A 25,523-nucleotide genomic window follows, 5' to 3' on the forward strand; every position below is an offset into this window, starting at 1 on the left:
CAGTACTTGGGAGGCTGAGACAGGAGGATCGCGGTTCACACACAGCCTCACTACTTAGTGAGGCCCTCTGCAACTCAGTGAGACCCTGTTTCAAAATAAAGAATAAAAAATAGGACTGGGTGTCAAATGCCCCTGGGTTCCATCCCCAGTGACGCAAAAAACACAACAAAACAAAAAACACAACAAAAGATACCCAACAATTGTAGGCGCACTCCCAGCCCACAGGGCTCTTTCTCTGTCCCTCCTTGCAAATATTCCAAGGTGGGCATCACCCCTGCCCCCACCCATGGGCAGGTGAAGAAACAGAGACTGCATTGAGGAAGGGGGTGGGTCAGCGTGTGAGCTGCGGGTTTGCGCCCTGGGCAGGCAGCAGGGGACAAGGCCTATGCCGCCAGGCTCCGGAACTTACGGCACGCTGCCGGTGAAATTGATGCCACAGAGGTGCTCTGAGCCGGTGATGGTGTCCCCAAACACGGGCCCATCAGCTGGCACAAACTGGATGATGTTGGGGGGCAGCCCAGCCTCCCGGAGGACGCGGTAGACGGTGTAGCTGGCCAGCATGGCAGTGTCGCTGGGCTTCCACAGGACCACGTTGCCCTGCCAGAAAGCATGGCTTAACTCACAAGGCCCTGACGCCCACCCACGCTGCGGCCTGGCGGTCCCTCGGCTGAAACTGCCAGGCCACTGGGCTGTCCAGGATGTCCTCCCGTACCCAGCCCTGCTCTCCAAGTGTCCACCCTGTGCTCCAGAAACCCTGGCCAGCGGCCTGGCCCAGCCACCCCTTGCTCTGGGCAGGGTGCCCTTCCTCTGGGAGTCTGTACTGACTGGTCCTGCATCCCCTGGTAGGTCTGCCCCCAGTATTTCCGGGTGCCCCGGGTAGGCACAGCAAGAGCTCCCAGGCTCTCTGCACGTGACCTGGACACAGCATCGCGAGCACAGGAGTTGGGTGCATGCCCCGTCTGTGCATGCAGATACACGAGGACATCCCGTGTGTGCACATGGGCATCGTGTCCAGCTGCCTCGTCTGGGGCCCACGCCTGCTGATCATGCCATCGGCCTCTTCCTTGCCCAGACCGCGTCCCTCCCACCCCAAAGCGAGCTTATACAGAGACAGCCACCTTCGCCCTGGCAACAGGAGGGCAGCCCAGTGACTTCGTGACCACTGGCCCGAGGCTTCCTAAGTCCACACCTGCCAGCTGCTCTGTCTACACCAGCTGTGCGGCCTTGTCCTCCCGCCATCTCGGTTTTGCTATTTGCCAAAGAGGCATAACAGCAGGGTCCTCCTCGGAGCCCCGAGAGCAAAATGAGGCCAGCTATGCGGGGTTTAATGGCAGCGCATGGCCTGGTCCTCACGGTGCTGTGGCATGGACGTCCCTGCTGTTCTGCGTTTGCAGGTGAAGAAACCAACCCTCAGGGAAGTCTAGGGTCTTCCAGGCAAGACAAAGCTGGGATTCAAATCCACACATGGCCCCCAAGTCCCTGCCCAGGGCTCGAGTATGGCGCCACTGCCCTGCGTCCTCACCATCAAGGCTGGTGCCCCCGCCAGGTTGCCACCGATCGCAGTGAAGTTGAAGGGCGAGATGGCCGCCACGAAGCCCTGGGGAAGGAGGAGTCTGTGAGGCCTGGCGCGGAGCTCCCGCTGGCCCCCGCCTGCCCGGCAGCCCGCAGGTACCTCCAGCCCCCGGTACACCACGCTGTTGGTGCTGGGCGGCACGCTGATGGGCTGCTCCCCCTCCAGGTCCAGGGCGAACATGGCGTTGAAGCGGAAGAAGTCGATGAGCTCCGCTGCCGCGTCGATCTCCGCCTGGATCACCGTCTTGCCCTGCAGGGCAGGTGACCGGGCTCAGTGACCACACACCCACCGCTGGCCTCTTCCCATAGTCAGCACAGAACCAGGCCCCGTAGGGACGCAGAGTCTTCAGTGGGCCGACCGGGCCTGCCCGGGGGAGGGGATGGGGGACTCGGATTACCGAGCACCTACGTCGCCGGCCTCCGTTGGCCCTAATACGCTCTGGCCTGGCTGGCATCGGCCTCATTTACTGCCTCCCGCTGGGGCTGGGCACCTCACAACTCAGTGTCACCGCAACTCTGATACAGGAATACCCAGGGATCCATGATCACGACCCGCATGACCATTTCCAGACAAAGGCACACGCCAGCCTGGTAAGGGGACTGGCTGAAAGACCAGGGCGGAGACATCATGGGGCGTGGCAGCGAGAACGGGCCCTGCCCCTCTGGAGGAGCCCAGTGGCAGGTAACGGACGCGGACTTAGTGTCTCAGGGCCAGTGGCTCCCTAGCACACAGGGTCACGCAGGTGGGCACTGTGAGGACCTACAGCCGAGGAAGCCAAGATGTATGGTGCGCTTCCTAGAAGCTCCTGAGTCTTCGGCCAGATAAAGAAGGAACCCTAGCCCAAAATGACTCCGGCCCAAGCGCGCATGCGTGCCTGTCTTTCTGCCAACATGGTGCCCACTGGGAACACTCTAGAGCCCAGGCACAGGAGCTGTCATCCCACCCCCGTGCAGCAGGGGGGGTTGCCAGGTGGGAACAAATACATGGTCTGTGGCCTTGGTTCTCGCTTCTGTAATCTGCAGGAACCCAGGTGCTGCACCTAAGGCTTGGTTCCTGGAGATGGAGAAATTGACCCTTTCTTCCCCGGCTCCTCTCTCAGCACCCTGCACTGCCAGGGATGCCTCGCTGTAAGGGTTTCCTCGAGGACCAGAAGCTTCCTAAGGCTCCTAAAGACCCGATACGCCCCAGTGTGATACGAGCGGTAACTGACAATACCAGCATGCTCTGGGAGAACACAGCAGAACCCTTTTGGACCAGGAGGTCCAGGAAGCCTCCTGGAGGGGATGGCTGGACTGGACCAGACAGCGCAAGTTCACTGCAGGCAGCGGACGTGCAACAGAGGGAGTCTCGCTAAGTCCAAACTGGCTACATGATGGGCAGGACAGCCCGGCAGGAAAGGCCAGGTGGGGACCTGGGACTCGCTCCTCAGCGAGGGACAGACCTTGGTGGTTCCGAAGCCAAGCATTATCTGCTAGGTGTTGGAAAGACAGCTCCCAGGCACCACAAGGTGGCTGCTTCCCGCCCGCCCCACCGGGCCCGCCGCACCTCACCTGCCCCACCATGGTCTTGGCGAGGATCTCGGCCCGGCGCGGCCCACTCAGCAGGTCTGCCGCCTTCAAGAAAATCTGGGCGCGGTCCGCAACGGGCTTCAGATCCCATTCTTTCCTGGCAGCCAAGGCAGCATCAATGGCTCTGTTGAGCAGGGCCTGGTGAGACAGGGAAAGGCTGAGCCGCCTCCTACGGCAGGACAGGCCCAGGGGAAAGGGGAAGTTCAGAAAGTCACTGTCCCCTGGAAGACACTGGCTCCCCTGGCCCTCGGCCTCTCGTCCCCAGAGCCGCAGACAGCTTGTTTCATCACGGGTGGGGTCGCTCCAGGCCTGGGGCCTGTCCTGCTATCTGAGGTCAGAAGCACCCACCAGGCTGGCCAGCACACCACGGGCCAAGTCCTTCAGCTGTTCAACCGGCTCGGATCAGGGCCTCCCGTATTCCATGGACCTGTGGGCCTTGAACCCACTATCCAGAGGCTCACCAAGAGCTCGGAACTACAGCCCAAGATGCATGCCTGTGGCTGCCAACTGCCAGATGCCTTCATAGTCACCCGATGCCAGTCCTAGACCCTGTTCCGGGCTGCCCCATCCCTGGCGCTGTCTCCCTGCCTGGTTTTCCATCTACGCCTCCAACTGCCCTGACTCAGAAGCCCACACTCTACCCCCTCCCCAAGCCAAGGTCTGCTCTACTGTAGCGGGGATGTGGTGCGGTGTCCTGGCCTGGCTGAGGCAGCTCTGATCCAGCTCAAGTTCCCTGGGCCTGTCAGACTCCACCCGGGGGCTCCCTCAGTGCCAAGCAGCCCCCCGGCCCCCACTCTCCTGGGCCAGAGAGAGAAGTGTACTGAGGCCCAGTACGAGGTCACCAGAGACTCACCTTGTCGGCGTAACAGAACTTGGCTACCTTGTGTCCGTGGTTAAAGGGCTAAAAAAGATGCAAAGTGGGGTCACTATCTAGAGGGTGGGGCGGGACAGACCAGGCGTGGAGCTTGGTGTCCAGGAAGGTCCTGGACATGCTCATTCCTCCTCCCCCCAGGGCCACGCTAGACCCTCCCTCTTGGTGGTCACCGTGCACATGCCACACAATGAGGAAGGCACAGCCCACTCTGGAGCGTCCACAGCCCCAGAGCAAGGCGGGACCATGGGTCACACATTCCCCGGGGCTAAGAGTGGGCTGAGGTCAGATGGACATGGGTTCGAATCCAGCTCTGCCAACTATGGGCTCTGTTCCCCGTCTAGGAAACAGGCACTGACTGTGCCCCACATCCCAGCATGCACAGCGGGGCCTCGTGGGAGCATGGGGGAATCCCTTCAAACCAGGTCCAGCACATGCCCACCCAGGACAGAGCCAGAAGGTATTTCCCGAAGGACCAGTTTCTCAACTCCCCCCCCCCCAAGAGTAGGGACCAGTGGGTTTCCTGCCACTGGATTTAATACCAGTGGATTAATACCAGTGTTTAAATACCAGTGGATTAAACTCTGAGCAGTGGGGCTGGGACCCAGCTTTCTGCCCTGAGTTTCCAGAGCCCATCGGGCAAATCCGCTAGGAATAATGGTCACTTCTGTGAGCAGCCCCTACCCCTTCTTGCTGCGGACAGGTCTCAGAGTGAGCCAGACACGGAACCTTTTACTTATGGGTCTACAACATTCAAAATTTAGGAGGAGGCCGTGACCCCTTCAAGGCAGAGTGCACAGAGCTGACGGAGCTGGGCGCCGCACTCGGGAGAGACCAAGTCTCCCGTCCTCAAAACTCACCGACACCTGGTACTGCACGTCCGACGTCCACACCTCCTCGTCCCCCACCACGCATGGGATGGCTTCCGTCTGGCCCTTCAGGTCCTTCAGAGCCTGGGAGGAGGGGCAAGAATGCAAGATGGGCACTTCCAGCCCCTCTGCCTCCTGCCTAAGATCCTGATGTGGGGTCTGCAAGCAGCTGCCCAGGCAGGGGCAGGGCCAGGGTCACTAGAGAGCGTGTGCTCCCCCAGGAGCAGCAGGACCTGCTCCGGCCTCAGTTACCTGCACAAAGGTGAGGCCGGTGTCATCTGGTCTTGCCATCACAAAGATAAAAAAAAAACACACATCTAAAATGTCCATGAAGTCAGACATGGCAGCACATGCTTGTAATCCCAGTACTTGGGAAGTTGAGACAGGAGGACTGCAGGTTGGAGGGCAGCCTCAGCTACTTGGTGAGATTCTCAGCAACCTAGAGAGACCTCGTTTCAAAATAAAAAATAAAGCTGGCCATGGCGGTGCATGCTTGTAAGCCCAGAACTTGAGAGGCTGAGACAGGAGGATCGCAGGTTAGCAGCCAGCCTCACTTAGAGAGGCCATCCTCAACTTGGTGAGATCCTGTTTCCAAAGAAAGAATAAAAAAATTGGGCTGGGGGGTGTAGCTCAGAAATAGAATGCTCCTGGGTTCAATCCCCAGCACCACAAATAAATAAAATAAGGCTGGGAGGTAGAGTACCCCCCATGTTCAAACCCCAGTACAACGCACACAAAAATATTTTCTTCGTGAAATCTTTCTTTCTCTCTTTCTTTTTCTTTCTTTCTTGTGGTACTGGGGTTCCTGGAAACCCCTCTACCTCCGGGCTACACTCCCAGACCTATTTTTTTATATTTTTATTTGGAAACAGGGTCTCCTAAGCCAGCGTGGCTGGCTTCGAACTTGCACGATCCTCCTGTCTCCGCCTCCCAAGCGTGGGGATTACAAGCGTGCGCCACCACGCCCGGCATATCTCATGATTTTTAAAATTTTGTATATTAATTGGAAAATGTTTTCGATATAAAATATCTGGGTAAGCTGGGTGTGGTGGTGTACACTTGTAATCCCAGCATTTGGGAGGCTGAGACAGGAGGATCAGGGTTCATGGATAGCCTCAGCTACTTAGGCCTTTTGCAACTCAGTGAGACCCTGCTTCAAAATAGAGAATAAAAAAATAGGGCTGGGGGATTAGCCTGGAAGTAGAATGCCCCTGGGTTCCATTCCCAGACCCGCAAAAGAAATAATAATAATAATAATAATAATAATAATAATAATAATAATAAAATAAAATTTCTGAGTATATGACCTCTGACCTGGCCTGAGAGGCCAAAGGGGCCTCTGGCTGCCACCTGCACCTCCAGTTTTAACCCCGCAGGCCCCGGCCCCCACCAGGCTGCCTCCCAGGGCTCAGGACAGGGACAGGGGCAGGTATCTCAGAGCTGCCTGAGGCTGTCTCCCCTCCATGCCCAGCACTCTTGGGGTGCCCCCACCCTATTACCTTCTGCAGAGCGTCTCGCTCGGGGCTGCCCGGTGTGAATGCTAAGACGGGCTCGTTGGCTACCTTCAGGGAGGAGGTGTGCTTCCACTGCAGCCTGGAAAAGGATGAGAAGAGACAAGAGGTCAGCACTGGCTGCCATCGCCTGCGCCTGTGGGGCCGCCGGGATGGCCCTGAAATCCCAAGCACGTGTAAAACCTGGCGCAGAGAGAGGACCGGCCTCGGGGTCCTGGTTCAGCCACTGTGCGTCCTCGGGCATGTGACCTGCCTCCTCTGAGCCCTTTTCTGAAGCCAGAGAATGAATAACCTCTCCAAATCCCAGGGCTGTTCAGAGTTTGGAACGGTGCTGAAGGCTTTTGAACGGTAGAAGCACACTGTCCCTCTACTTCTGGCAGCGCCCCCGCTGCACCCCAAACAGGCCCCAGCAGCTTCTTTTCCCTAAGCTGCACAGGGGGCGCATTCCAGAGCCAGGATCCTCAGGTGTGAACCCGCAGGCCTTCCCTAGGCTCAGCAGCCGAGCACTCTGGGTGAGCAAGAACGCCCAGGATGTGGCGGGGGAACTTGGAAGACTGCCCAGAGCCCAGTTCACAGTGCCGGGGAGGCCCAGTTTGGGGGGCTGTGTCTGACCCCAAAGAACTGAGTTTCAGTGGCTCAGAGCCAGGGCTCTGGGGTCCATGATTGTACAGCTATGGGCTCCGCTCTGCCATCTCCCAGGGAGACACTTCCCACCAGGCCTCAGACGCCCCTCTGTGGGGTACGCTACAAAGACTCCAAGCCCACAGGCACCTACACGCGCACGGGGCCTCCCAAAAGGCCCCACCAGTGGACCCTTCACGGGAATGAGGTCGTTGAGGTCCTAGGAGGAAAATGACTTCAAGCCCAAGATTAGAAGTGAAGTCCAGACAGACGCGGACACTGGCTCCCGTGGGCGTCCACGCTCCCAACTAGAGCTCCCGAGGATGGCGACCGGAGCCAGGCCAGGAAGAAGCCGGGGTCGCTCTGGGTGTTGGGAGGCTGGGGCAATTCTAAGCTCGGGCACAACTGTGCGCCCGCAGCCCCTCATTTAGCAAGAGGAGTGTCTAAACTTGGTGGGCGGAACAGTGGCCTTGCTGTTGTCTCTGCTTAGACAAAACTGATAGGTCAGGTCCCCTCCCCACGGGACCCTGCAGCTGGGGCAGGAGACCCCAGAGCCCGTGAAGCCAGAAGTGGGGACAGGCAGACCCCAGATGTCGCAAGAGGACGGGCATTCTCCCGCTAGCCCCAGCCCACTACCTAACCGCCCTCACTTCCTCTAGGTCATCCCTCACTTCCTCTAGGTCATCCCTCACTTCCTCTAGGTCATCCCTCACTTCCTCTAGGTCATCAGAGCCACTGTTTTTCCTCCTCCTAGGGAGGGAGTGGCCAGCCCTGCCTGTGCTCTAGGATAAAGCTGTGCCCGGACCTGCAGAGGAGCAGCTAAGGGGCCTCCTGGGGCTGGGGAGCTCAGGAAGAGCACTCTAGGCAGAAAGGCAGGTGTGGAGACCCAGGGCAGTGAGCAGGGGTGAGGAAGGCTGGCAGGGGTGGGGGTGGTGGAGACAGCCTGGGCCAGAACTCCCTCCCCTCCCCCTCTCCAGCCAGAGGGGAGGCCCTCACCCTCTCCCCACCCAAAGAAACCAGAGCTACATTCCTGGGCCCCACCCTTCCCTTGAAGTGGGAGGACAGACCAGAGCTCAACCCAGCCCCAAGGAAAAGGGAGAGGTTCATCTCACACAAAAGCAAAGCTTGGGAAAGATGAAGGAACCACAGGGCCAACAGCCCCTCCTAAGGGGGGGGGGAGGGTGTGTCCAGCCCCCGGGGCCACCTGGAAGGTTCCGCCTGGGATTTGGGCTGAGCCCAGCAGCCTCAGGAGCACCACACCCATCACGCAGGCCAGGTCAGACACCAGCATTCCTCAGGAGGGACACCCAGCCCCTGCGGCCCACGCAACCAACACCCACGCCCCTTGCTCCCGGAGACCCTCGGCTCACCACTATAACTCTGAGTCCCAGTTCCCACCTGAGGAACAGGGACTGGGCTGCGCCCTGCAGGGACCTCCTGGCTGAGTTAGAAATAAATTTCCACAGTATCTTTAAGATGAGCCACATAATCGAAAGTATCTTGGCAAGGTGAATTCTACTTTGTGCAAAAAGGGATCCGGCCGCCAGTCACATTAGGTGGGCAAGAATCGTGTGGAAAACCGCTGGGCATTTATCTTCTGCGCGGGCCCCGTGCCGCGCTCCTATTGGTGGGCGCGGGGCCTCACCATCTTTCCACCACTGGCTGAAGAGGATGCTGGGGGAGGAGTTGGCACTCACAATTTCCAGGAAGTGCTATCTTTACAAAAATACAAGTGCGCACAAGGTTACATGGTGCCGGTTCTACAAAGATGGAGCCCAAGTCATTCCTCTGATAGAAAATATCTAATTAGTGCCGGCTTCTACAGCACATATACTAAAATTGAAATGATACAGGGATTAGGCGTGGCCCCTGTGCAAAGATGACATGCAAATTCCTGAAGCGTTCCGTATTAAAAAAAAAAAAAAAAGATCTTTTGGCAACTTAGACCTTCAGCAACTTAGTGAGACCCTATTTGTAGGATGCACCTAGATTCAATACCCAGTACCCCCCTCCCCCCAAAAAAGCACTGCTGTCCACCTATAACTTAAAATGTAGTAGCTACCAGCTCTTCTTTCCCTGTTCTCTTTCAGAAAAGTGCCAGAAACAGGAATCCTGCCGTCCGGCCTCTCTCCCTCCGCCTCCCACAGGGCAGAAGTCCACTGTGACTCCAGGTCACATGCCCCGGAGCCTCTCTGTGCCTGCAAAGTGTCCAGGCGCTGCCCCAGCTGTCCATCAGTCCACTGCGGCCGGAGGAACAGACACCAGTTCAAAGTCCGGCCTGAGTCCCTGCAGCCCAGAACTTCCATCAAACTGCGTTGGTCTTTTTTTTTTTTCCTGTTGTTTTGGCCCACGGGCCATTCTGACTTAACACAAGCACCCTTCCTTTGGCTTAGATGAAGACAGAGAGGGACTTTATGCAGCTCCGCAAGGCCCTTCTGGGCAGGGCTAGAATCCCTCAGTCATCCCGTCAGCGAGTTCATCCCGCAGGGCCGCAGCGGAGGGCGGTGGATCAGGTCAGCATCCGCTCATTTCTCACCACGGGCCATTTCCTGAGCGCCCAGGAGGTGCCAGGATCCAGGACCCAGACCCAGACCTCCCTCGGAGCAGCTCAGTCCTCCTGCTGCGGGGAGGAGGCGCAGGGCAGCGGCTGAAACTGACTCAGGTGTCCCTAACAACGTGGGGCACCTCTTCTGCTCATCTGGGAACCCCAGAACCAGAGCCTGAGACCTCAAGGTACCAAGGCCTCAGTTGCAAAGACCACACAGTTTTCTGATAAGTTGGGTCCTGCACTCCTGTGACTTTGTGTCACATGACCTCTGCAGGGCAAGGGAGGGGCTGAAACACCCTCGAAAATTGGGCGTTCCCGCGAGTAAACCCTCCTCTCGAGTAAACCCTCCTCTCGCGAGATGTGCCTCGCCCTGATCCCCGGGAGAGCCGTGCCATTATTAAAACTTTACATGCCACGTGTACTGGACCTCTCTCGTGTTTTTCACACTCCGCCGTACGCACATTATTTTTATTCTACTCGCATTAATTTTTTATTTTACTTATCATTTTCCTCACAGCAGCAGGAGATCTCGGCCAACCAAGACAACCCCAGACATCTGCAGGGGGAGGGCAGAGGCTCCAGTTACCCCTGGGCGCCTGCCGGCTCCCGCGTGAGCTAATGCATCGGCCACTTCTGCATTACTATATCCAAGCCACCCCAAACCACAAGCTCAGCTGCATGGACCGCCCGGCCTATGTTCTGAGATGCTCTGAGACATCCCACACTCGGTCGCCGTGGGAACATCGTAGAGGGGACCTGAGGCAAGCCTGGATGGTACAAGCCAATCCCTGGACTTGGCCTCCTGCCACAAATTGGGGCAGTAAAACATGAGTCTTGTGCAGCTGCTGCCGGTAAAACAGTTTGTTGTTATACAACAAACTCTTTTAAATAGGTAGAAGAGTAGCCGGGCGTGGTTGTCATCCCAGCATTCGGGAGGCTGAGACCGGAGGATCGCGGTTCACAGACAGCCTCAGCTACTTAGTGAGGCCCTCCGCAACTCAGTGAGACTGTTTCAAAATAAAGAATTAAAAATAGGGCAGGAGTTGTAGCTCGGAGGTTGAATGCCCCTGGGTTCCATCCCCAGACCTACACACACACAAAAAAAAAAATTTTTTTAAATAGGTAGAAGACTAAAATAACAAAGGTATAGTATAGAAAATACAGTCCTCCAGTCTCAGCCTCCGAATGGTGGGATTGCAAGCATGCGCCATCACGCCTGGCTTGACCATATTCTTAACATGAAAATCTGATCAAGGGAGGGAGAAAACACAGGAGCACACACGCTCAGCTCAGGGCTACTCAGCAGCTTCTCGTTTCTTCTCAAATAAAAACTCAGCATCCTAGCCGGGTGTGGTGGTGCACGTTTGTAACCCCAGTACTTGGCAGGCTGAGACAGGAGGATTGCAGTTTGTGGCCAGCCTCAGTTACTTAGCGAGGCCCTCGCAATTAGTGAGAGTCTGTTTTAAAATAAAGAACAAAAAATTGGAGCCAGGCGTGGCAGCGCACGCTTGTAATCCCAGCACTTGGGAGGCTGAGACAGGAGGATTGCACGGGTTCGAAGCCAGCCTCGGCTACTTAGTGAGGCTCTCAGCAACTTAGTGAGACCCTGTTTCCAAATAAAGTATAAAATAGGTCTGGGAGTATAGCCCGGAGGTAGAAAGCCCCTGGGTTCCACCCCCAGTACCACTAAAAATAAATAAATAAATAAATAAATAAATAAATAAATAAATAAGGCTGTGGTGTAACTCAGAGGTAGAATGCCCCCGGGTTCAATCATCTCCAGTACCAGGAAAAAAGAAAAAGAAAAAGAAAAGAAAAAGAAAAACTCAACCTCCTGACAAGGCCTCAGATGCATTCTGAGCCACCCCATCCACCCGCTGTCACCCTGCCACCTGCTCCGGCCTGCGGCCTCCTGGCCTGGGCTGCCTTCACCTTCACCAGGGAGCGCAGAGCCTGGTTGCGGCTCCCGCGGGATCACCTCCCTCGCAGTCCGGTACCTTCCTCGAAGCCCCACGGACAAACCTTATCACAGACTCTGACTGACCACCTGTGTTGCCAGCAGGCCACAAGCTGCACATGGTGGCCGTGTCCACTCTGTCGATCCCTGGAGACTCAAGCCCACAGTGAGCACCCAAGAAAAACCTTCAAAGGCCGTGCAAGGCTGGCCAGGCGCAGTGGCGCACACCTGCCATCCCAGTTCCTGGGAGTCTGAGACAGGAGGATCACAGGTTCAACACCAGCTTCAGTAACTTAATGAGACCCAGTTTCAAAATAAAAAGGGCTTGGGGTGTCGTTTGGAATGTCCCTGGCTTCGATTCCCAATAACACAAAAACACAAAGCAATGAATAAATGAATGGATTAATGAATGCACATGAGGTGGGAGCCCACACCAGGGCCCGCAGGTCTGAATGCCCAGGGCCAGTGCTCTGTTAACACTGGGGACCCTGTCCCCAGGGTCCCCAGTGGCTGAGGCGGGGCTAGCTCAGGCCCACGAGAAGAGAAATAGAAATAGAAACTAGCTTCCATTCAGCCTCTGCTAGACAGCTGTTATCTGGAGCCTGATAAGGCAAATCCTCCTTATCACTGTGATTAGGGCAGCCAGAGGCCAGCAGCCAGAGAAAGTGCAGGGCCCAGGGCGGGGCAGAAGAGGGACCTGAGGCCCAGGATAAGATGCCAGGAAGGAGAAAGGAACAGGGTCATCTCTTGAAATCCACCCTGCAGAGGCAGGAGGGATCTACTAAGCCCTCTGTTTCTGAGGCCCAGGATAAGATGCCAGGAAGGAGAAAGGAACAGGGTCATCTCTTGAAATCCACCCTGCAGAGGCAGGAGGGATCTACTAAGCCCTCTGTTTCCTGGATGCGTAAACTGGGCCTCAGGGAGCGTATGTCATTCTTTAATGGTTCAGTGATAGGACAGTCTGAACCCAGGTCTTTCTCATTCAGGAGACAGTCTAAGGGAACACCTCAGGGTCCTATGGTCACCCCACCACCACCACCGTCATAGTATAGCTGGAACCCCAAGCCCCACCACCCACACCCCAGGGCTAGTTGCACCGCCCATTTGGCTACCCATCCCAGGGTCCCCCCCATCCGGGCCCATCACCTCTGCAGGTGACAGAAAGCCTGGGGGCTCCCGAGGAAGGACAGGGTCTCCCCCAGCCTGGGGGGAGGAGGGGAAGCCTGCCTAACTAGAATAAACAGGAGGAAGCCTCCCACACGCTTGTAACCCCAGTACTTGGGAGGCTGAGATAGGAGGATCTCAGGTTCGGGGCCAGCCTCAGCTATTTAGTAAGGCCCTCTGCAACTTAGTGAGACCCTGTTTCAAAAAATTAAAGAATAAAAAATGGGGCTGGGGGTGTAGCTCAGAGGTAGAATGCCCCTGGGTGCCATCCCTAGTAACACACACACACACACACACGGCCATGGACACCTGAGTCCCATACTCTTGGCCCGTTCCAGTTTTGGCAATCCCGGCAGCGCTGGTCACTCCGGGCAGCCCATTGGTGGGAGAGTGAGGATACTCATAGTCAGATGGCTACTTACTGAGTTTTCTGAGCACCAGGCATCCTTCAAAGAGCTACTCACAAGTGACCTCATTTAATGCCCCAAACAACCCTGTGAGATGGCTACGATTACTACCCTAATTCTCCAAATGACAAGGGGTGGCACAGACAGGTTAGGTAACTTGCCCAGACCCACAGAGCTCCTGAGAGGCGGAACCAGGACCGGAGCCCTGCTCTGTGCACCGGGCCATCCTAACAGCCCCTGTCCAACACCGGTAGACAGCTTCAGCATCGTGGAAAATGCAGGTTCTATTTATTCCTCCACTCAAATATTTACATTACACACACTCGGTACCAGGCACCCAGCAAGCTCTAATCCTCGCGAGCACCTGCTACCTGGCTGTACTAGGACAGTCACCATTTTGCAGATGAGGATTCTGGAAGGTCGAAGGGCGCTCCCTTGCTGTGGCATGGCCTTCTCCACAGAAGGAGCATGAGGTGGCCTCGGGAGGGTGCTGTGTGGCGTCCAGGGAATGGAGGGAAATGCCCCTGCCCCGGGCAACCCACACCCACCCAGAGAAAAACATTGGGTGTCTCTGAATATATGCAAAGCAAACAGGTAGATAGGAGTCCCAGATCCCCCAGGATAACCAGAGGGGGCAGCCCTGAGTCTGTACAAGGTCAAGCAAGGTTATCTATTAAACTGATACATAAATCAATATCCAAAGAAAGAACTTGAGAACCCATGGTGGTGTGTCAGCAAAGCCTCTGATGGGCAAGTTAAGAGAAAAGGCTAGAAGCCAGGTTCCAGGGAGGCTGGAGCCAGGCAGCTCTCTATGGCTGCTGTTAATTAGCTTGAGGCTTCCCTTAATTTCCATTTTCTCCTTGGCCACACCTACAGCCAAGGTTGCTGAGCAGCTGAGCAGAATAACCCACACCAGAGGCAAATGGTAGGTAGCTACAGTCACCAGCCACCACGCCTGACCCATCCTCAAAGGTGACGAGTTTGCGGTGATCACCCCAAGACTGGTTGTGATTGATGGATGTCTACAGATAAACAGGCTCACTCACTGCTAAATCCATTCACCAAATGTATGCCTAGGGACGACCAGGCGCCAGACACAGCTCTGGCTTGCAGGAGACCACGCATCTATAAAGGGAAAAAAACTCCAACACGAACAGGTTGGGCTGGGGTGTAGTTTGGAGGCAGAGGGCTTGCCTAGCATGCCTGAGACCCTGGGTTCAAACCCCAGCATCATAAAAAGAAAAAGCAGAAAAACAAGTTTTTCCTTCAGATAAGGATCCCTAGTCTGAAATGCCTAGGTCTAGAAGTGTTTTAGAAGCCAAGCACAGTGGCACACCCTTATACTCCCAGCATTTTGGAGGCTGAGACAGGAGGATTGGGATTCCTGACAGCCTCAGCTCCTTAGCGAGGCCCTTTGTAACTCAGTGAGACCCTGCTTGCTTCAAAATAATAAAAAAAAATTGGACTAGGGGTATCGTTCGGAGGTAGAATGCCTCTGGGTTCCATCCCCACTACTGCAAAAAAAAAAAAAAAAGTTTTAGATTTCAGGTCTTTCCAAATCTTTTATTATTTGCGTATACATGAGATATTCTGAGAATGGAACCCAAGTCTAAACATAAACCTCACTTGTTTCTTACATACTTACAAACCTCATACATCGCCTAAGGGTAATTTTCTATAATATTTTAGTGCACCTGGAGTCCTTTTTGGGGAGTGAGGAGTACTGGGGGGGCTTGAACCCAGGAACGTTCTACTCCTGAGCTACACCCCACCCTATTATTTTTGGAAACAGGGCCTCCCAAAGTTGAGGAGGCTGACCCCAAACCTGCAACCTTCCTGTCTCAGCCTCCCAAGCACTGGGGTTATAGGGGTGAGCTGCCTGTATTTTGACTGTAACCCATCACACTTAGTCAGATGTGGGGTTTTCCTCTTGGGGCTCCATATTAGCACTTAGAAAGTTTTGGATTTGGGAGCGTTTCAGATCGGGGCTATCCAACATGTACTTGCAGAAGAGCCCTCTCCCAGTTTTGTTTTATTTTTCGTTTTGGTACTAGGGATGGACCCCAGGGACATTCTACCTCTGAGCTACGCCCCCAGAACTATATGTTTCTTCTTTATTTTGAAACAGGGTCTTAATTGCAAAGGGCCTCACCAATTAGCTGAGGCTGTCCACGATCCTCCTCGGTCTCAGCCTCCCAAAAGCTGGGATTACAAGGGTGTGTCACCACCCTTTTAATCCGGCCCCACCCAGCTTTTTAAGTTCATAAGCTTACAGAAAGCTAAAATGATATTCATTAAAACTATAGGCAGAGCCGGGCATGGTGGCACACGCGGGGACAGGAGGATCGCGCAGGTTCGAAGCCAGCCGCGCTGGCGTAAGAGACCCTGTTTCAAAAATATAAAAAAATATAGGTCTGGGAGTGTAGCCCGGAGGTAGAAGGGCTTCCAGGAACCCCAGTACCACACACACACACAAAAAAAAAAAAAAAAAAAAAACTATAGACAGATAATCATTAAAACAACTACTGGCTGCTGGTAGTGGAGGCGCACCCTTGTAATCCCAGCTTTAGGGAGGCTGAGACCAGAGGATCAGGGTTCAAGGACAGCCTCAGCTAATTGGTGAGGCCCTTGGCAACTCAGTTAAGACCTTGTTTCAAAATAAAGAAAAAAATAGGTCTGGGGGTGTAACTTAGAGGTAGAATGCCCCTGGGTTCCATCCCCAGTACAGCAACAAAACAAAACAAAAAATTACTGGGCTACTTCTGTGTGTCTGGGTTATATGTGAACTGTGTATTATTTGCTCTATTTAGACTTTTTATAATAGACACATATCAATTAAGTAAAAAAAAAAAAACCATAAAACTGCCAAGCTGTCGGGCGTAGTGGCACACACTTGTAATCCCCGTGCTTGGGAGGCTGAGACAGGAGGATCGCGCAGGTTCGAAGCCAACCTCAGCTACTTACTGAGGCTCTCAGCAACTTACTGAGACCCTGTTTCCAAATAAAATATAAATAGGTCTGGGAGTGTAACCCGGAGATAGAAAAGCCCCTGGGTTCCATCCCCAGTACCACCAAAATAAATAAATAAATTAATTAATTAATTAATTAATTTAATTAAATAAAAGGGGCTCAGAGTGTAGCTCGGAGGTAGAACGCCCTAAGGTTCAATCCAGAACATGCAAGCAAGCCAAGAACACACGACCAAGGATTTAAATTGAAAAAACCAACAACAAAAAGAAAACTAGTTGAGATTCCTAGCACTCAGGGCAAAAAAGGAAACACCATTGGTTCCTCGAAAAAGACTGGTTTTCTTAGCGCTGGCCTTTTACATCTCGGACACTGGAGAGCTGGAGAGCTCTCACCCCACCCTAAAACGGCCCCTCCATAAATGCAGACACAGGAGTCTCCTAAATATATGTGGCATAACGGCCAAGCAATCCTATACCAAAGTCCCAGAGCTGTGGCCCTCCACAAGGACACCAGCCTGCCCCCAGGTGACACCTGGGGACATCTGGAGACCTTACTGTCATGACTAGGGTGCTATTGGCACTCAGCAGAGAGACTTGGGGTCTGCTAACCAGCAGGCAGAGACAGCGGTGCAGTTAAACATCTTACGGGGTGCGGAGCGGCCCCCATGTTAATGGTTCGGAGGTTGAGAAACGCTGTCTGGGCATCTGGCCAGGCCAGCTGCTTATCTGAAGAGGTAACCTGAGTCCGGAGAGCTGGTTGCAAAATTCTCTCCCCTCTCAACTCGGGGTGGGGGTGGGGGGCTCTTAATTAAGAGCTGAATCTGGAGACCAAGGGAAGACCAAGTGTAATCCTCGTCCTTCATCTGCCTTCACTGGCAAGAGAGCTCCGCACATGCGTACAATGGGCGTAGATGGTACTTATCAGCATGGGGGGCTGCGATCTGTGATTGTTCAAAAACAGGATATTTATTATTATTACCGTTCCTTTTAGAACTGGTTTCTTCCAGTATTCCAGGGTTTTTGTGCCTACATCTTTGCCCCCATTAAGCTGGAGACTACTGGACCATTCAGTATAAATCCCTTCTCAGCAGCTGGGCGTGGTGGCGCGCTTGAAAGCCCAGCCTTCGGAGGCTGAAATGAGAGGATATCCAACCTGTACTTGCAGAACAGCCCCTTCTACAATTCAGCTTTTTTTTTTTTTTTTAAATGATGGTACTGGGGATGGAACCCAGGTACATTCTACCTTCCAGCTACGACCCTAGACCTATTTTATTTTTTTATTCTTTATTTTGAAACAGGATCACACTGAGTAGCAGAGGGCCTTGCTAAGTAGCTGAGTCTGCCCACAACCAAGATTCTCCTGCCTCAGCCTCCCTAAAGCTGGGATTACAAGGGTGCGCCACCACACCCAGCCCACCAGTTTGGGGGGATTACAACACACCCAGCCCCACCCAGCTTTTTTTTTTCTTTTTTTTGGTGGTACTGGGGGTGGAACCCAGAGGCTTTCTACCTCTGGGCTATACTCCCAGACCTATTTCATACTTTATTTGGAAACAAGGTCTCACTAAGTTGCTGAGAGCCTCAGTAAGTAGCTGAGGCTGGCTTCCAACCTGTGCGATCCTCCTGTCTCAGCCTCCCAAGTACTGGGATTACAAGCGTGCGCCACCACGCAGCTCCCACCCAGCTTTTTAAGTACAAGAACTTACAAAAAGCTATAACAATATTCATTAAGACAACTGCCCCGCAGCCAGGCGTGGTGGGGGCACTCCTGTAATCCCAGCATTCGGAAGGCTGAGATAGGAGGATAGCAGGTGGCGGGCCAGCCTCAGCTACTTAGAGAGGCTCTCTGCAACTCAATGAAACCCTGTTTAAAAATAAAGAATAAAAAATAGGGCAGTGGTGTAGCTTGGAGGTAGAATGCCCCTGGTACTGCAATAATAATAATAATAATAATTAATAATAATAATAATATAAATCCCTTCTAGCCTCCAGTGTTCTTGGCAGAATAGCTGCACAGGGCCGGTACTCAGTAGATGGCCCGGCCTCTCTGGGCCCTCCACTTAGGGCCTGAGCCAGTGGTCTGGGTCAGAGTGGAGTGTGGGAAGTGGCCTGCAACGGGCCACGCAGCTCTAGCAAGCGCAGCTGTCTCGGCTTAGAAGAGGAGCCCCTGCCCATGTCCTCTTCCTGCGTTCTCCGTGTTCATCCCTCCCCACTAGGGAGGTTCAGAAGAGTTGATGGGGGCAGGGAGAGGGCCACTGATTAACTCAAAAGCAAGGCTCAGCTCGGAAAACACAGAGGGCCAGACAAACGAAGCTCAAGGAGGGGCAAAGCGGGCACTGTCGGGCTCTAAAAGGGTCCAGCCAGTCCGGCCGGACCGTGCACCCCTCTGAGGCAGGGTCTCAGCCCTAGCTCCCCCCCTCACCTAGCTCGGGGCAAGAGGGGCTCAGGCCATTGTGCCAACAGCGGAGGTTTGCAAATCTGGAGTTAAGGAGCAGCTCCAGCCTGAAAGCTGGAACAATAATACTTATGCCTCCCGGGAGTGAGAAGTTTAAGTCAAAGTGATAGGATTCCCAGGACAGTCTTAATACCAAGGAACTGCCCGTGCACCAAGCGCGTTCGATGAACTTTTTACATGTGTTCACCCATTTAATCCTCACACTCAGAGGCATGCCAAATGCCTAGCACCGCGCCTGGCACATTATAGGCCCTTCAACAATAGTTATCGCACCTACCAGAAGAAAGGGATCCCTCTCTTTTGCCCGACATTTAACTTTGTGAAAAGCAGTTTCTGGGAGAAGTAAAAATCCCAGCGGAAGGAGGAGAGGTCTTAGGGAGTCCCAGATGGGGGTCCAGAAAGCGAGTCCAGGGTGGGGACGAGAGAAGCGTGCTGTACCAGAGAGGTGCCCTCGCCGGATGCCAGCCAATTTGGAGGATCCGGTAGGAAAAGTTAGACAAGTGAAGGGGGCGGCCACTTTCCAAACGCGGAATAAGCACCCCACTGCCCAAGAGTCGGGAACGGGGGTCCGCCTGGCTCAAGTATGATCACCAGGAGCAACAGGCAGGGGGCCGAGGGATCTCGGCGTCAGGCCCGGGTGCGGGAGAGGGGCACCGGAGGAAGCGACCCGGGCGCGGGGCAGCCCTGGGGACCCCGGAGCCCACTTACCCGGCCGCCCTCCATGGGCGCGACAGCAGGGCCCGGCGCAGCGCGGGCAACGGCAGCATCTCGACTGTAGCCGGCTGGTCCTGGGAGCCGCTGCCTTTGCAGCCGGACGGCGCCGCCCCGCCCGGGGTGCACCACCTCTCGGGAGGGGGCGCCGCGGCCCGGCGTCCTCAGATATCGGGGTCCTTCTCTATGGATCTGCCTTCTGATTACAATAACCTCTCTACTTTTGCATGATGGAGGCCACTGTGTAGTGCTATTATGGATAACCCGAAAGAGAAGGCCCGAAATGTAGACGCTTACACCCCCTCTCCTTATGGTTTGACCCAAGGGAGAAGGCGTGAGCGGCATCGACCAATCAGAGCGACGAGTGGAAGCCCCTGGGCCAATCAGCGGACCAGTCAAGTTGCGGCCTTCTGAGGCCGGGAGGCGGGGCTGCGGCAGCCAATGAGAGGGCGCGGGCGGGGCACGTGCGGACGCTGGGCCGGCCCGCTGCTCGGCCCGACAGGTGTCGCGGGGTCCTCGTCCCTTCCGTCCCGCTGCCCTGGGCTGGCGGGAGGCTGGAAACCTCTTCTCCGCCAGACTCCCGGGCTCCGCAGGGCCACCCGCGGCGGCATCCCGCCCCTACCTGGAGTGCAGCCCCTGGACGGACCCCCTGCCTCCAGCTCTCGGCCGCTTGTTACCAGGGCGGGCTTCCTCGCGGGTTGCCATCAGTGGGCCGGGCGTGGCGGCGCACGCTTGTAATCCCCGTGCTTGGGGGGCTGAGACAGGAGGATAGCGCGGGTTCGAAGCCAGCCTCGGTTACTTAGTGAGGCTCTCAGCAACTTAGTGAGACCCTGTTTCCAAATAAAATATAGAATAGATCTGGGAGTGTAGCCCGGAGGTAGAAAGCCCCTGGGTTCCATCCTCAGTACCACACACATACACACACACACACACACACACACACACAAAATGTGATCAATGGGAGATAAAACCCTTTCCCGTCTGTGCTTAGCCTCTGGTCATAAAACCAGCTGTCCCTGCGCCTTCCACCCGATGAGAAATTATGAGAAATTCCGTTTTCTGTGTGAAGTTGTTTGGTGAACACTCGAACGTAATTCGAAACTCGGATTCTTAAGTTTTTCTCTAATGACAAGGTCTTGGGGACCGACTCGACTCCTAAAATATCGTTATGGCCTTTCTCACCATCTGTCCCAGCGTGTTTATATTTCCTGCTGCAGTGTGAACCGAGCAGGAGTCCGTTTCGATGCCGATTCTGATGCGATAAGACACTGGGCAGATTACATAGCCGGCCTGGTTTCCTCTCAGTTTACCTCTTCTGTGATCTGGGTTCCTGATTACCACCTTAAAACGGCCCCAGCATATGAGGCCGCTCTTCCCCAACCCTCCCCAGATTACACTATTTAAGACACTTTGGGAAATTTAAAACATTCAGAAAAGGGAGGGGTAGAAAAGAAACCTACATAGGACTCATGACAGAGATGGCAAAAAGCCACCTGGAACTCGCCCTGGGTGTTTCTCTTCATCCCCGGAGAAGACCCTAGTCAGGTGGGCTCAGTTCACAATGGAGAAATGTCACCCTGAATGTGGCCATTAGCGAGAAGAAACCAGAACACTGGCAGTATCAAATCCAGAGCCCCACCGCCGGGCATGCTGGCACACGCTTGTAATCCCAGCATTCGGGAGGCGGAGACCGGAGGATTGAGGTTCACAGACAGCCTCAGCTACTTAGTAAGGCCCTTCACAACTCAGTGAGACCTGGTTTCAAAAAATAAAAAGACACCGGGCGTGGTGGCGCACACTTGTAATCCCCGTGCTTGGGAGGCGGAGACAGGAGGATCACGCAGGTTTGAAGCCAGCTGGCTTAAGAGATCCTGTTTCCAAATTTTAAAAAGTATAAAAATAGGTCTGGGAGTGTAGCCCGGAGGTAGAAGGGTTTCCAGGAACCCCAGTACCACCAAAATAATAATAATAACTAATAATAATAATAATAATAAATAAAAAGACTAAAAAATAGGACTGGGGGTGTAGCTCGGAGGTACAATACCCCTGGGTTCCATTCCCCCCCCAAAAAAAATCCAGAGCCCCAGGAGGTTTGAGAAACGGGGGCTCTGTGACGGAGCAGTCAACCTGTGACCTCTCTGGCCCTCTCTCCACTTCTGTAACAGGTCTCTGCCTTATCCTCTGATAATCTCATTGTGAGGTACAAATTAACAGGTGATGTGAACTGCCCCTCTCTGGTCACTGATCAGCTAATAAGTTCTTCTTTAGTGCTTATGTGCATCTCAGTCTCCTCGCCCCTCCCCCAAGCTCTGTTTTCATCCCCAATTAAAAAAAAAACAAAAACAAAACAAGGAAAAGCACCATCAGTTCTAAGACATTTCACTTTATTTAAAAGAAGCCAATATACAGGATATAAAGGGCACAATATTTACAACAGTAAACAGGTTGGTTTTCTGGTAGGTTCGGTAATATTTCAGTGAGTACAAACCCCCCTCCCCGGCCGATGTTAGACCCAGCTGGCAGACAGACGGCAACAGTGGCGTGGGGCAGGAATAAAAACCAGGTAGATGCTAAAATATCCACAAGGGGGCTTTGCTTCATTTCTTTGAGAGCCTGGGAGGGAGAGGAAATGGGGACTGATACAGCCCAACCCAAGCCTGGAAATCTACTCACAGCAAACTTCCTCCCGGAGAGAATTTGACTTGCTCTGAACACCTGGCCGCCTGAGGACACCCCGCTCTAAGGGGAGTAGCCATCGAGAGCCAAGCTCGGTGTCCCAGGAAGAGGATCCAGGTGGGAGGGGAAGCCTCAGCAGCCTGGTCCTTCAGCCAGGGCCCTGGAGGAGCAGGGAGACTGCAGCCCGGTCCCTGCCCTGGGGTGGGCACAGGCAGGACCGGGCTCTGGGCATCCTACAGTACTTCAGCCTTTGCCCCGGCTGCCTGGCAGCCTGGGACCCAGGAAGGCCCAGGCCCAAGAAGGTCCTGAGTTCCCGAAATCAACTGCGCCATCATCAACCACACCCTGCTGCTTCTCAACCCTCTCCCAACACAGAAGAGCCGGAAATGGGTCTTGGCACACCAGAACCAGGACAACTAATGAGAGCCTTCCCTGTGAAGCAGCGCTTATCTCCTACCTAATGCCCCCCTTTCCTTCCCACCATCCCAATCCTGAATTCTTTGCAGTCCACCTGCCCCCAAAAGGCCCCCTTCCAAGAATCCCAAAGAGCTGAGGGCTCGGGGAAGAAGGGAATGGGGTGGAGGGGGACCTGCCCTCTGCCACGGCGTCCGCGGATGGCCACGGTGAGCTCAGGAAGGTGAGACGGGGTGAGGGGTACTGAGTACAGGGAATCCTGCAGCAACATGCACAGTACCTTGTCCACAGAAAAATGCTGGGCTACCATAACTGCCTACCCTAGATTAAAAAACCTTTCCTTTCACAAAAATAGATGAGAGTCTCTTGCTTTTTAAATAGATTACATTTAGCTTAAGTTACACCTTATATTACCCCTCCCCCGCTCCCCCTCTCCTCCCTCCCCAAGCCAAAGAGGTCTGGCTCTCCACAGGTCATGAGTTCTGCCCCCAGAGCTAAGCCCAGGCTGGGCTGGTCCTCCAAAGCCCTCGAGACGCTGCCAGGGGAAAGCAAATGTGTTTGCCGGCCACTAAGTTGCTTCTCTGTTCCGAGTCTCAGAGGAGTGTGTGTGTGTGTGTGTGTGTGTGTGTGTGTGTGTGTGTGTGTTTCACAACCAGGGAGCCAAAAGGCTGCTACTTTTCCTGCTGCTCTACAATCCTCTGTATTAAAAACAAACAAACAAAAAACTAAAACTAGGAGGGTGAACGAGGGCAGCACGGAGGAGCCATCTGAGAACAAGTCTAAAATAACAGTGTCAATATGACACCGGACTTAGAAAATCAAAAAATTATGTATTTACAGCTTTACAGAGGACGGACCAGTCTGTCCCAAGTGGGCCCCGGGCTGCCCCAGCGAGCGATGGGGTCCCTCTTGGCCCTGTGGGCTTGTGGGCAGGGTCAGGCAGGACCCACTGGCAAATGACCTTAGAAAGAATTGGTGGAGGGGGAGGCAGCCAGGCCTCCAGGAGCCAGCCCGGAGGCAGGCCCACCAGGCCCTGGCTCTCCCTTCCCTCCACCCCGCGCTAGGGCCTCCCTCCCCAGAGAAAGCAGGTACTGAGAGCCAGCAGGAAAGACTCTCAAACAGGAGTCTTCCTCTTTCTGTGGTACCTGCCATTCCATACTCCCCAGGTAAAGATAAATGACCTATGTGTATGAGGGGGGCAAAATTAACACCACAGGACACCCCCACATCCTATACTCTTGCCGTACTGTCTTAACTCTAAGGATATGTCTGCTACCCTCCCACCACCTCAAGGAACAACTCCCAGACCACACAACTGGGCGCTTCCCTCAGCCCCAGGAGCGGCTGAGGAACCATGAGGGCAGCTCCCTTCCTGCCCTCCTGGAAACGGAAAATCTTTTCAGCAGCTGCGGTCTAAGCCCAACCGGCTTTGATTATCTTTGGTTAAAATAAAAATAAAACAACAGTAACAATAATAATTGGATATGTTTGGACCCTGTAACCTTTAGAACAAGGGTCAGGGAGGAGGACGGGAAGAACATGTCTCTCTTCCAAAACCTTTGTCCCTCCAAGTACCTGACAAAGGTGACCTTTTGACCAACACGAGATGACAAGGACAGAAGCCTTGTAGCCAGACTGCGCAGGGGACCAGCGGATGCTCCCCAAACAGTACAAAACAGAGGAACAACTTATGAGAAAGGCCACTGAATCCGGTAAGTTACATCATGCAGTCACCAACACACACTCACTCTCTACACATGCATAGGAATATTATGTACAATGGGTTTAGGACTGAGAACAAGGGGGCGGGGGGCAAGCAGGCCCTTCGGAGGCCCATGGTGCCTGCAGAGGAAAGCCAGGAGCTGTCCCCAGCTCAGCCCAGAGCCCCTGTGTCTCCACTCAGGCAGGGGAGGCAGTGAGCTCTGGTCCTCAGGCACATTCCACTCCTCTCACCTACAGAGGGCGCTCCTGGGCCCCCTCCCCCCGCCCAAAAAAATAGGGCACACAGGCCCACTGTGCTGGGTATAAAAAAACTCAAGAAAGAAAAGCAAAGCCGGCTGCTGGGTTGGCTCCCAACTGAGACTGAGTAGGCAGTCTCGACCAAGGGCCTTTCAAGGCAGGCCCACTCAGCCTTGGGGAGACACTGGCTCAATTAACCCCCCAACTGGTCCATCAAGTGAATTCTTGTCTTGCAAATGCATGTCCAGGAGCAGAACGAGGACCAAGCTCCTCTGAGCTCCTACCCAAGCCACCTCCAACACACTAGCACACCAGCAGCCCCACCATTTCCCTTCCTTCCCTTCCCAAAGCCTCTTTCTTGCCAGTGGCCAAACAGTGCAGGCACCAGGCCTGGCCCCGTCAGACTTTCTCACAGAGAAATTACACATCTGTAGAGCCCACTGTTGGCTGGAGAAAGGGAGGAGAACATCAAGTCATCAGGACACTAAAAGACCCTCCCACCCCACCCCCGCAAACCCACCCTAACCCCACAGAGGTCCCAAAGAAAGCGAGCCATCAGGTAGAGTGGGCCCTGCAGGAAGGCAGGCCTCACTCCCACTCAACCCAGGCCCCCCAGCCAGTGCACAGCCTCGCCTCAGCCTCCCTACCTGCAGGGCACCAGGAATCCTGGAGGGGCCCGCCTTCGCAAGGACGTAAGGCAAGCTGCTTTTTGTTTTGTTTGGGTTTTTTTTTTTTTTTTTTTTTTGCATAGTAGTTTAAACACACAGCGCCACCTCGTCCCTCGACTTTACCACTAGATCCAAAAAAGAAAATAGAAATGGGTCTTCCCGCCCCTCCTTCCACCTTTGTCTCTTCCAGGGAGGGAGAGAGCTGGGGAGGTCCAAACGAGGCTTGGAGGTACCAGGCTCCCCCAGGGCAGGCAGAGGCCCCAGCAGGGGAGGGAGGGCAGGGAGAAGACCACAGGATCCCAGGCCCACCCAGCCTCTCCTTAGAGTCTGGTATAAAAACGCCTGCGAGGAGTAATTCCTTGGAGCGCAAAGTGGCTCAGCTTAAGGGAGAAGGCACAGTTAACACTGCATCGTCCCGGACAGAAGTCTGCACTTGTAACGTGGAGAATAGAAATTGACAGCACCATTCCTTGGGTGGGTGGGTGGTGGGGAGGGGCACTGGTCAGTGGGGTGATGTGAAAGGAAGCAGCGGTGCCTCGGGCTCCGTGCCGAGGGCAGAGGAGTCTGTGAGGTGAGGAAGAG

General features: G+C 54.5%; 1 protein-coding gene across 1 annotated transcript in view; it reads right to left on the bottom strand.

The window, feature by feature from the left end:
• Positions 1–19,280, bottom strand: part of ALDH4A1 (aldehyde dehydrogenase 4 family member A1) — a gene marked incomplete at both ends in the record, with an annotated part of 37,759 nt that extends 18,479 nt beyond the window's left edge. Inside the window, 8 exons of the mRNA XM_080693094.1 lie at positions 410–597; positions 1,523–1,597; positions 1,673–1,822; positions 3,124–3,279; positions 3,995–4,042; positions 4,873–4,965; positions 6,381–6,474; positions 19,222–19,280. Coding sequence (XP_080549220.1) covers positions 410–597; positions 1,523–1,597; positions 1,673–1,822; positions 3,124–3,279; positions 3,995–4,042; positions 4,873–4,965; positions 6,381–6,474; positions 19,222–19,280 — 863 coding nt within the window. The remainder of the gene's footprint in view (positions 1–409; positions 598–1,522; positions 1,598–1,672; positions 1,823–3,123; positions 3,280–3,994; positions 4,043–4,872; positions 4,966–6,380; positions 6,475–19,221) is intronic.
• Between the last annotated feature and the right edge of the window lie 6,243 nt (positions 19,281–25,523).

The sequence above is a fragment of the Muscardinus avellanarius genome (assembly GCF_963383645.1).
Source record: "Muscardinus avellanarius genome assembly, chromosome: 3".
In the NCBI taxonomy this organism is placed as follows: Eukaryota; Metazoa; Chordata; class Mammalia; order Rodentia; family Gliridae; genus Muscardinus; species Muscardinus avellanarius.